This window comes from Protomyctophum bolini, assembly GCF_963924005.1.
Source record: "Protomyctophum bolini genome assembly, chromosome: 23".
Taxonomy (NCBI): Eukaryota; Metazoa; Chordata; class Actinopteri; order Myctophiformes; family Myctophidae; genus Protomyctophum; species Protomyctophum bolini.
The window spans coordinates 8,263,617-8,276,116 of record NC_137884.1 but is presented as its reverse complement, the minus strand read 5'-3'; the positions used below and the strand labels follow the sequence as shown (position 1 = coordinate 8,276,116).

General features: G+C 43.9%; 1 protein-coding gene across 1 annotated transcript in view; it reads right to left on the bottom strand.

Moving 5' to 3' along the window:
* The window catches only part of ptprb (protein tyrosine phosphatase receptor type b), a gene marked incomplete at its 5' end in the record, with an annotated part of 47,522 nt that overhangs the window by 5,881 nt on the left and 29,141 nt on the right, over positions 1–12,500 (bottom strand). The window contains 13 exons of the mRNA XM_080757009.1: positions 715–849; positions 1,521–1,597; positions 2,278–2,368; positions 2,785–2,866; positions 3,079–3,096; positions 4,372–4,452; positions 5,479–5,584; positions 5,903–6,009; positions 6,570–6,703; positions 7,439–7,581; positions 8,788–8,937; positions 10,686–10,967; positions 12,405–12,500. The exon at positions 12,405–12,500 is cut by the window's right edge and continues 228 nt beyond it. Coding sequence (XP_080613135.1) covers positions 715–849; positions 1,521–1,597; positions 2,278–2,368; positions 2,785–2,866; positions 3,079–3,096; positions 4,372–4,452; positions 5,479–5,584; positions 5,903–6,009; positions 6,570–6,703; positions 7,439–7,581; positions 8,788–8,937; positions 10,686–10,967; positions 12,405–12,500 — 1,502 coding nt within the window. The remainder of the gene's footprint in view (positions 1–714; positions 850–1,520; positions 1,598–2,277; positions 2,369–2,784; positions 2,867–3,078; positions 3,097–4,371; positions 4,453–5,478; positions 5,585–5,902; positions 6,010–6,569; positions 6,704–7,438; positions 7,582–8,787; positions 8,938–10,685; positions 10,968–12,404) is intronic.

Genomic DNA, 12,500 nt, shown 5'->3' with positions numbered 1-12,500 from the left:
GGGACATCCCTAGCCCTAAATACAGTCATATTTAGGGGTGTAACGATACATTTTAACAGCGATATGATACGTATCACAATACATGGTTGACGATACGATACATGGGCGATATGGGTTCATTACGGCGATCCGATACGATCCGATTCAATTATTTGAAATCGACACAGTAACTATTAAAAATACATTGACATTGACATTATTTTAAACTAAGTAATTAAACCCTTCTTTTTAATCTTCTAAAAATGCTAAATACCACGCACAAAAATATATACTTCGATTCTTGAAATTAAAATCGATTTTTCGAAGCAGTTACTATATCGCTACACCCCTAGTCACATTGGCCACTAAATACTTTGATACAACGGCTAAAACAAAACAAGAAGCAATGTCATGTCCCCAGCCAGCGTGCTTTCTGGTCTAGAGGGGCGGGTAGCGTATTGCTCAAGCGCTGGATAATATCGGTTCACCGATCTGAGCGCCCGGCCCTCCCCTCCCTGGTATAGAAAACAGTGGACAAAACTGACATCACCATATTTTGAGCGACACCCCCCTCTGCACTGCAGTTCACTCCCACTCCTAGAGCAGGAAATGTGACAGTTTCCCCCAGGCTTTCAGTTTTTTGAGCTGAACATGAAGTAAAATAAAAGCCTGGGTATATGCCGAGGCTACACACACATGGCTATAAAACAGAACAAGAAGAGAAGTTGGTCTCACCCTGCCTTTCTCCACACACTGTGTGACCATGACGATGTTGTGAGCGCCGTGCTCCCACACCATCCTCCAGAAGTCATCCTTGGTGCCCGGCAGAGGGCCCTGGGTGGCGATGTACTCCCTGCGGAAGTTGTTACCCTGCAAAAGTGGGCTAAAGTGACTGCGTACATTTACGCAAGGACTGCACTTGTGAGGTATTTGTACTTGAGTATTTTCCACTACTTTTACTTCTACTCCACTACATCTCGGATTTCAAATATTGCACTTTTACTCCACTACAGTACATGTAGGCCTATTCGAAAACTTTAGTTGCTAGTTACTTTGGGGATTTCGAATATTACTACAAAACATACATCAACCACTTCAGCTCTGACTATATAGATTTCGGCTATTTGAAAATAGCCGATCTAGAAGCTCACAATGTGTCTTATGTATAGATCTGCTATTTTCAAAAGATTTCCATAGATTTTATATGAAAACGTGTGAAGTGAAGTACATTTTGATACCAACACTGTTGTACTTTTACTCAAGTACATTTTGAATTCCAGACTTTTAACTTGTAACAGAGTATTTCTACATTGCAGTATTGGTACTTTTACTTAAGTTAAACATGTGAATACTTTTTCCACCACTGATATTATGGAACACTGTGTTCAAGAACACTAATATGCGATGTAATATGTGAACATAACAATAACAGTTTTAGAATGAGTGAGTGAGTGTGTGTGTGCGTGCGTGTGCGTGCGTGCGTGTGCGTGCGTGCGTGTGTGTGTGTGCGTGCGTGCGTGCGTGCGTGCATGTGCACTCACAGGTATGTAGCTGGCGTTAATGTAGTCGGAGCAGGGGTCATCCTCCAGGTATGACAGCTTCACCCTGGTAGGGTCATCTAGAGTTACAAAACATTTACATTATTAATGTCAGAGAAAGCAGGTGCTGATCAAAATAATTGATTTTCCATTGTGACCGTCTATGAAACTATTTACTACACACTATTGAATGGTGCTATAGGTTGAAAGTGCTTAACAAGATTTCTATCCTGCTGTAAAGAATATTCTCTACTTTTTTCACCTAACATTATTTATAGGTGTTTTGAAATATCATGTGTGCACGTGCACGTGCATGTGGACGCGCGTGTGTGTGTGTGTGTGTGCGCTGTGCTTAATAAGAACAGCAATGTTTCCAAAAAACTTCAATAAAAATACTTGAATAATAATAATAAGAACAGCAATGTCAAAGCCCAGAGCTGCGTGGCATGAGGTTAAAAATCCATTCGTCATGTTGTCTGTTCTCGCAGAAAAACACAAAGATATTGTCACATAGGAACGAGCAACAGTGCGCACGTAGAAATGGACCGTCTTCGGTTGCGCTCGAGTGTTGAGCTCTGAAAATAGCCGATCTACAAGCTCACATGTCGCGTTGCGATGCATTGTGAGCTTGTAGATCGGCTATTTTCAGCGAGCAACCTAGTGTAAAATGTGCCATTACGACGCCAAAATGAACTGTAGGCCTAGATTAAAGACTATGTGTGTGCGTGCACGCACACACACACGCGAGCTCAGGACCTACATGGCAGGATGTTGTTGTATCGGTTCTTGCCACGGTTCTCCGGCAGGCGAGCAGCGTCCACGGGCTGGTTGCGACCCACATCCTTCAGATCCTACACAGACAGAGGGGGAGATGATTAGACTGCGTGCCATGGTGTCCATGTCCTCATAGGGAGGGACTGGTGGAGAACTGATCACTTTATCTCTGGCTGCGCTCGGGTGTTGCGTTCTGAAAATAGCAGATCTACAAGCTACTATTTATCTCTTCTCCACCAGTCCCTTGTAGATCAAAAGACTATAGACTAGACTACTAGCGGTGGACAGATGGGGAATTAGACTGTATGCCATGTCCATATAATAGAGAAGGAGAGAGAGAGAGAGAGAGAGAGAGAGAGAGAGAGACAGGGGAAGAGGCTTTGAGAGAGTGCCAGCGAGACAGACAGACAGAATGTCCCAGGTGGATCTCTCTCTCTCTCTCTCTCTCTCTCTGCACTGTAATGGTATTATAGTAGCTGTAGTGTGTTATTACCTCAAACTCTTCTGATAGCAGATAGTTGGAGTCACCCTGGAGCTTGTTGAGGTGAGACTCATAGTGGCAGGCTTTGATGGGGCTGGACAGACAGACAGAGGCAGAGAGAGAGAGAGAGAGAGATAGAGAGAGAGAGAGAGAGAGAGAGAGAGAGAGAGAGAGAGAGAGACACACACGCACACACACATATGGGTGAGATATAGGAGTTATGTGATCTCTGATGAGCTCAAGACATCTGTGTGTATGTGTTTGTTTGGCATTTGAATGTTGGACGGCTGTGTCTTATTATCTCACCTGGTGATGCGGCGGTTGCTGAAACAAAGGACGGAGCAGCATGTTACAAACACAAAGCCATTATAGGGATATATAGATGCATAAATACATAACGTATAATATGGAATGAAAACAAATTTGTTTCCTGCAACAGGATGTAAGTCATGCAAATATTATGACTTTTGGTGTGAAGAGGTATATAAAAAGGTTTTACTGGTATAATGTGCTTATTTTATTACTCATGAAAACATCACAACCAATCGCATTCAAGCTTACTAAAGCCCTGCTTCATACGTATTGTAATGGGAAAATGACATCTCAGTCCATGTAAGACAACTGCTGACAGAGGTAGAGTTACCAGCTTTTGACTGTTACCAGCAGGCAAAAGCCTATTTGTGTGAATTCTATAGCAGACTGGAAGAACAGCCATATAAGGCCATGTGTTAGAGGAGTGTCCTGTTGCTTTTCAACCATGTGTTTTTATTTTGGGAACTCTTGAATTGTATAAGAGAGGGTGTACTGTAAACCTGTAATTGGGAGATGTCATGATACCTTGGTTCTCCAGGAGCGCTCTTGTAATAAATCCGTGATTGTGTTCTCAACACTTTTAAACCTTTCCTTGATCTGGACTTCAACTTCATTACACTTTGATTATATCCAGCACATTTATGGCGCTAGTGAGCAAGGGTCGTGTCATTCTGTCCGTCCGCACACCCTTTATTCATTGAGTTAGCTGCAGCTAGGCGAATACGCGCTACTCAAACGCAGTGACGTGCCCGCGACTTTTAAGGTAAGAAAGTGTTGTGATACAATCCGTAGAGTAAAGAGTTATTGTATGGTAATATTCCTTTGTGGTTGCATTCCCTTATCAGTACTATAGGATGAAGTTCAGATCCATTAGAGATGAAACGGCTCTTTTATCACTAAAGCCATAATTATTGAAAAATGAATGTTAAAAATCAATGTCTTCATTCATTCATTCATTCATCCATTCTTTGTTTTTCTAAATCAGAGGTAGGCAACCTTTTGCACCCGTGCCAGCATTGGCACAAAGGAGGGTGATCACTGGCACACACACTGGCATGTGTATATAAGTGTGATATAGAGGATTTATGGTTTAAAATAAACTATTTAAAAAAACTATTTAAAAAAAACATTGTAGTCAAATAAATTAAGTCCCTCACATTTGTATGTAAATTACGTCCTGCACATAATTCTACATCCATTAAAACTCTGAACTCTGACTGGGGGATATGTGGGTTATTAGAGTCTAATAATGATAATTATATAACAATAATTACACACACAACGTACCTCCTGACACCCATGTATATTCCGGAGGCTGGCACCTCCTTCCACATGCTCATCCTCATCACTGGGTTCTCCTGTACAGCCCTGCGCACACACACACACACACACACACACACACACACACACACACACACACACACACACACACACACACACACACACACACACACACACACACACACACACAAAGACCATTATTACTGACTAGACCTGTACGTGCCCGTCGGACACCGGCCTACTTGAGAACGGCAACTTGGGAACCTAATAATACCCGTTGTCAACTTGGCATAGCACCCGTTTTAACTATCTGTCTGTGTCCCTTTTGTGCCCATACTGTATGTATATGGAGATCATACTGTATGTATATGGAGATCTCTGTATCTGTCTGTCTGCCTGTGCCTGAAGAGTGCTGTCTGTGAAAAGTGTACTGGTTATGTAATCAATTTGCAGGTGTGGGTTTGCCATGGCAATCAATTGGCCGAGGCACAGGCTGGGAATTGCACAGGTGAGGGGACTTCGACTGATTAGGCCCACTGGCAGAGCCTGAGCAGAGCCTTTTGTGGAGAACCGTGGGTTCGAACGACTCGATACCGGGCACTGCACTCCCGTGTGTGTCCAATGTGAAGTCGGTGGGGCAAACGGTTCTCGAGTTACGTACATTACAACCGTACACACACGCACGCAGACAGACAGACAGACAAACACGCAGATAAGTGCCGCCTTTATAGTAGGATATGACAGACATTCTTACGGTACAACTGTGACTAATTTTCTCACAGTCATCTGCCCCACGAAGGGAGGGACTTTCACCCGATAGTTTTAGACCGCGACGGAGGGGTGCCGTCTCAAGCGAACTTGAGCCAACGAGAGAGAGAGAGACACCACCGAGCAAAGTTTGATTGAGCCGACTCAGTCCTGACTCTGAGTTTCCACCCGATATGCAGAGAATAGTAAATATTCCAATATGTAATGTACAAACGATCCCAAAAAAGGACACAGGTTTAAGTTTTGGTCATAGTAAGGTCAGGTAAAAGTAAACGGTGATAGCTAATGAAACAAAGAAAAGAGAAAAATGAAGCCATGCGTGCGTGCGTGCGTGTGTGCACTCACACTTTCCTCAGCCTCTGCCTATAGACCAGCAGTGAGATGACAGCCACCATCATGCCAATGAGGAACATGCCGGCGCTCAGCCCTTCCACCACGCCCCCTAGGGGCTCTGAAAGGGACAACACACATTTACCAATAATAATAATATACAGTACCCTGCAAGACATTATGAATAATAATAATAATAATAAAACTTTATATATATACTTTGTATAGCACCTTTCATGACATGAAATGCAGCTCAAGTGTTAGGGTCAAAACAGTAAGTATAGGCCTGTTGTGAAATAAAAACTCAACAAAAGAACACCATTTAAAAATATTCAGTTACTGTTGTCAACGAGGCAAACCAAAAACCAAGTGCACTTTGTCTATAAGTTCAGTTCGTTGTAAGTTCGTTTCATAAACGCAAAATATGTCGGTCACTCACCGGCGTGTGTCCTGAGAGGCACGGACAGATATGTATCTGTGAAGAGAGGCTGAGGATACTCCCCCAGGTTCTCATCCAGCAGCCTGGTGAAGGCACGCACACTCAGCCTGCACAGTACACACGCACGCACGCACGCACGCACGCACACACACACACACACACACACACACACACACACACACACACACACACACACACACACACACACACACACACACACACACACACACACACACACACACACACACACACACACACACACACACACACACACACACACACACACACACACACACACACACACACACACACACACACACACACACACACACACACACACACACACACACACACACACACACACACACACACACAGTGTTCAAAATGTGTGAGCTTGTGCTATTTTTAAATAACCGAAATATATATATATACACTGGTGAAGTGGTTAATGTATGTTTTGTAATAATAATCAAAATCCACAAAGTAACTAGTAATTCAAGTTTTCAATTGATTGATTGATTGATTGATTGATTGATTAATAGTAGTGGAGTAAAAGTACAATATATGGATCCGAGATGTAGTGGAGTAGAAGTACAAATAACTAAAAATTATACTTAAAAGACAGTACTTTAGTAAATCTACTTAGTTACTTTCCACCACTGATTACCTGTATGAGGTTCTGGGTTTCAGCGGGCCGTCACAGAATCTGCCGTAGCCGTCACTCACAAAGTCATCGTCGTGGTAACGATCACAGGCCCCTCCCAGCCGGTCCCCGCCCGCGCCCAAGTTCACCTCCACCACCTGAGTTGCACGCACGCACAAGCACAAGCACGCACACACACACACACACGCACGCACGCACAAGCACACACACGCACACGCAATCACAATCACAATCAGGAACTCAAAAATCCTGCGCTTCAATCATCGTCGGCTCTTCTACATAGACGTCTATTGCCGGAAGAGTATAGCAAAGTGTGACAAAGTCCTGGACCGGAAGTTTACGGAATGCATTGGAGTCTATAGGCTTTACAGTGACAAATGAGTTATACATGAACCAGGTGACCGGGCTGTTTTCTGCCCCCTCAATGTCATAACTCTGTCTTACTCTATTGGCTCTGCCCTGCCCTAACCCCGACCCAGTAACTAAAATGTTCGTCGACTACCTTTTTTCACTGACGAAAACTAAATGGAAACTAAATAAAAACTAAGCTATGATGACTAAAACTAAGACTATTGACAATTTCGTCAACAAATAAAAACTAGATGTTAGGAAGCGACTAGTGGGCAAGAGATCCAGTATAAGTCATTTACTCATTTTACAATTAGTTGCATGCTGAAAATAGCCGATCTACAAGCCCACAGCGCGACGCGTTGTGGGCTTATAGATCTGCAATTTTACGACGACATCAAGGCCCGCCAAAATACATTTTATTCGACTAAAACTAGACTAAACACTAAAACATTCCAGGTGACTAAAATGTGACTAGAACTAAAATCAAAATCTGCTGCCAAAAACAACACTGGTACCAGTACCTGTCCACCAGAGGGGGCGTCAGCGTCCTGGGGACAGCGGCTCTGGAAGTAGGCCGTCTGATAGGCCCTGACGGAGGAGTTGTGGATGTAGTCGCGGTAGGAGGGCAGCGGGTGGCGCTGCTCAGGCTGCAGGATGTCGTTGTCTGATGGCGGGAAGGGAGGGAAAGAAACGTATTGGCTGTTGTTGTTGTTGTTGTTGTTGTTGTTGTTGGGCACGGTGTTGATTTGGTCGACTAAAAACTATGACGGATAAATTCTGACTTTTACTTGTAACAGATTTGTATTCCTTTTTTTGTTGTCACGTGAAACCTGACTAGTGAAAGCTCATGAAATGTAGAAGACCTAGTCATACTGAGGTCCTAGTCCTGATTGGCTGCCACACACGCTGCTGTCATGTATTGGTTACTCAGGTCACATGACCAGGAAACAGGTAACAGGAAACAGGTTAACATAAATCTTAAACTACACCAAAGGGTCGAGAGGGTTTTAGCATTGTCCCTGCTGTGTTTTATGTCTTGTTGCACGTTGAACCTAGTGATTCAACGCATGGAATTCAATGGCCAAAACCACACCAAAGGGTCAAGACGGTTTTAGCGTTAACTCCTCGCAGCCGTTTGGACCCAAGGAGTTGCATGGTGACCCTGTGGTGTGGTTAGGGCTTTACCCACTAGTTTTGTAACGTAATGTTACTAGAATTTCGCTGCACGTTGAACCTAGTGATTCAACGCATGGAATTCAATGGCCCAAACCACACCAAAGGGTCAAGACGGTTTTAGCGTTAACTCCTCGCAACCGTTTGGACCCAAGGAGTTGCATGGTGACCCTTTGGTGTGGTTAGGGCTTTACCCACTAGTTTTGTAACGTAATGTTATGATTGAGACCACTTGGCCAGCGGGTGCCCAACAGAGCTGTATTTCTATATTGCAGTAATGATAGTTTAACTTAAAGAGACCAGTTCACCACTTTTCATCTTATCTTCATATAATTGGTCCTCTACTCGGTCTGTCTCTCATAGCAGGGCTGTGGGCAGTACAGAAACCCGTCCACCAGTGACATCATCGTTAGGCAGATTATTGAGGGGCGCTAGCCCCTCCTATATACAGGTTTAAAGTTTGTCTTGAGTTCAATGTTTGTTTTGTAAACGCCATTGACAATGAAGGGGAAATTTACGTCATAATGTTATTATGATCATTAGTGAGGACCAATTATATGAAGGAAGGTTGAAAAGTGGTGAAGTGGTCCTTTAAGTAAAACATTGCAATACTTATTCCACAACCAACCGTGTGTGTGTATGTGTGTATGTGTGTGTGTGTGTGTGTGCGTGTGTGCGTGCGTGCGTGCATGCGTACCGTCAGATTCGGCGACGATCACAGCGAAGTATCTCACGGCTCCGTTGCGGTCGCTGAACCACGAGCAGTTGAAGCGAAACAGGATGGAGGACCACGTGACCTTGGACGACCTCTCGCTCACGTGCACGCTGGGAGGCGGGACTGGTGGTCCTGGAGACGTCAAGACATTGGCCAGACAGACAGACAGGCTGGCAGTCAATCAATCAATCAATCAGTCAGTCAGTCAGTCAGTCAGTCAGTCAGTCAGTCAGTCAGTCAGTCAATCAGACCGGTCATTCAAACGCTTTCACATTTCTAGAGCACTGCTTCCAAATGTTTGTTTTGTGACCCAAAAGAGAAGTTTAGACGTTTGCTTATGACCTAGCTCTGGTCCATAGCCAATGCTTCTATGATTCTGCCCTGCATTGGCTATGCTACTTTCACTTTTAAATCTCACATGGAACTCGGAACAGCCTCTCCTCTTTAGCGTATTTAAAAAGAACGTTTTTGCTACTCACCAAAACAAAGGCGGGTTGTGTCATTAGAAAGCCTACTTTCCTTAAAGTGGACGCACTCTGAGCCCCCCACCACACGTATACACGGTACTTTTTGGTAGTTCAGTGCTACTTTAAACAGTTTACCACTTTAGTTTATTTTATTGTTTGTCTCGTTTGGGTGTGTGTGTGTGCGCGAGCGTGTATGAGTCCATGTGTGTGTGATTGCTCGTGCGTGCATGGAAGGATCTGTGTATCCATATTTTATGGCCCCCAATTCATTGAATCGATGAATGAATGCAGCCCAAGGTCAATGTGAGGTCACTTTAGGTGTGGAGACGAAGGCCTCACTGTCCCTGGATGCAAACAAGCAGAGAACAAAAGGTGATGCATTTGTAGCGCCTACTCTTTGGAACGACGCCTTTAAAAAGCTGCTAGAAACTCATTTGTATCGTAAACATTTTGGATTGTAAATAGTGTTTATTTCTATGTTTTTGGTGATTTCTACCGTATGTACTGTTCTTTTGCTTCTCTGTTTGCTTCGTTTGAATGTGATGTTCTTGCTGTGTTTTATATCAGCATTATGTATTGCACAGCACCTTGTTGTTTTGAAAGGCACTTTAAAATGTAATCACACTTGTGTGAAATGAGGGGCGCTCTTATCATCATGCGTCATCGTACATCATCACATTCCGTGCTCAGCCAATCAAATCATCACAAGTGTCATTCCGAACCAATCACTTTTGGTGTCACTTCACTTTTTCCGCCATCACTTTTTATCCTCAATATGTACTTCAATCATCGCTATGGGGTGAACAGCCAATCATCAGCCAATGTTTGTGTTCACACAAACTCTCAAAGCTGGGCATAGGAGGGGCTGGCGCTCCTCAAAAAATACGTATAACGCACACAGACACCCGGTCTATCATGGTGACAGAGGTCTGGGTTAGAGTGCAGTGTTTGATATAGTCCAGTGTTGTTTTTCGTCGACTAATACTATGATGAAAAGTGTCCGTTCGACTACCTTTTTTCACTGACTAACTATATGCGAAAACTAAGCTATACAGTGACTAAAAGTAAGACTAAATATATTGACAATTTCGTCAACAAATGCAAACTAGACTAAAATGTTAGGAAGTGACTGAGAATAGCAGATTCGACGGCGTCAAGGCCAAAATACATTACCTACATCATTCGTTGCAGTCCGGAGGAAACCTCATGACTCCATTTTTGAGGTGTTTGATTTTATTCCATTTGTGTTGTTTCGAAAATATTGAACCAATGGAAAGTAGTGAAACAACGCATTGGAGAAAACCTCTTAAACTCCATTGGACCCTCAAACTGTCTGCTACATTGCATTATTTATACTTTTACTTAATACAACATTTGAGTACTTTTCCCACCACGTGTTGGTCATATACTCACGGTCTATCATGGTGACGGCGGTCACTGTGGCCGGCGTGCTGGTCAGCCCGGCGGAGCTGCTCCGGACCGCCACGGCGTAGCGCCGGTGAGCCTCCAGGCGCTCCAGGACCACCGCAGAGTCGCCGCCGGCCGCCACACGCACGGCCGCCGTCAGCTCGCCGTCGTCGCGCCGGCGACACTCCACCTCGTACGAGTCGAAGTCGGCGAGGGGCGGCGACCACGAGCACGAGAGAGAGGACGAGGAGAGCGGGAAGCAGTGGACGCTCTTTAACGGAGCGGGGTCTGGAGAGGAGAGGAGAGGAGAGGAGAGGAGAGGAGAGGAGAGGAGAGGAGAGGAGAGGAGAGGAGAGGAGAGGAGAGGAGAGGATTAGTCCAGCATAAGTCATACTTCGCACCCTGTTCTTTCCTTGCTATAGGCTTTTTCGTTTATCTTACCTTTCCAAGACATGCTGTGTTTAGCGTAAAATCAACCATTACGACACCATCAATTAAGGCACCGCCAAAATACATTTTAGCCGACAGAAACTACTGTAGGCTAACATTTAGTCGATAGATGTGTGCCAGGTGTGTGCCTTGCAAGTTGCTTGCATCATTATTCCATTTTGGTCGGTGCAGTTTGCGCCAGTTGCGCGCGCGTGCGCGCATGTGTGTGTGTGTGTGTGTGTGGGTGTGTGTGTGCATGCGTACTGTCATTATTAATGACAGTAAGAGCAGCTATCTGTACATAGGCTTGTAGTAGTGTCATTGCTATACTTTGATATCTGGAATATGATGCTATTGCTGCAGGTTGAACTAGTAGCATATAGTATAATGGATGTCTTATAGTACACCAACCCAAAATCACTGCCAGTCACAATCACTGACACTTGTTATGTCTTTGCTTTGTGTAAAGCAATATTTGTTTTTGTTTTTATCTATACCACTTTTATATAATTATATAATCTTTTACTTTATCATTAGTTTTTATTTTATTTTTGTTCTTGGTTTATTACATTACATTGTTTTGTCTTCAATATTAATTAATTAAAATTGCATGTATGTAAACGGTTCTCTATAAGCCCCTCTACAGATTCAATACCCTGATGACCCACCAGGGGTCCCCAGCCCACAGGTTGGGACTGCATTAGAGACCAGTGGTGGAACAAGTACTATTGTTTGCAGTGCACACACACTCCCTGGATGCCAATGGCAACGATGAACCTCTGCCCCAAGTTTGACAGAACAGCCTGTTATAGCGCCACCAGGAGGCAGAATCTTTTGCACATTACTCCTCCAGATTTTGTCCAAAAATCCTGCACATCGTTACACAGTATCTCTGACTGATCTCATCTCGATATTTCATATTCCATCCTAATTGGCTAACAGTTTGCAGGATTGGCCCGTTTTTAACAAAATGTCATACAACATAGCTCACAACGCGTCGCATCGCCATGCATTGTATGTAGATCTGCTATTTGCAAATGGCCGAAATGTATATACTATATAGGGCTGAAGTGGTTAATGTATGTTTTGTAATAATAATCAAAATCAGTAACTAAAGTTTTCAAATAAATGTAGTGGAGTAAAAGTACAATATTTGCCTCTGAGATGTAGGGGAGTAGAAGTGAAAGTTAAAAATTGTACTTACTGTAAGTACAGTAGGCCTACTTGAGTAAATATACTTTAGTTACTTTACACCACTGTTCAGAGAGACAGCTGAAGGTTCATAATTCCACTTACTGGTCCTGACGCCTCTCTGGATTGGCTGGCTGCTGGCCACGGGCCCGCCTCCAGACACGCCCCCGCTGACGGTCCTCAGGGTAAAGTTGTAGAGTC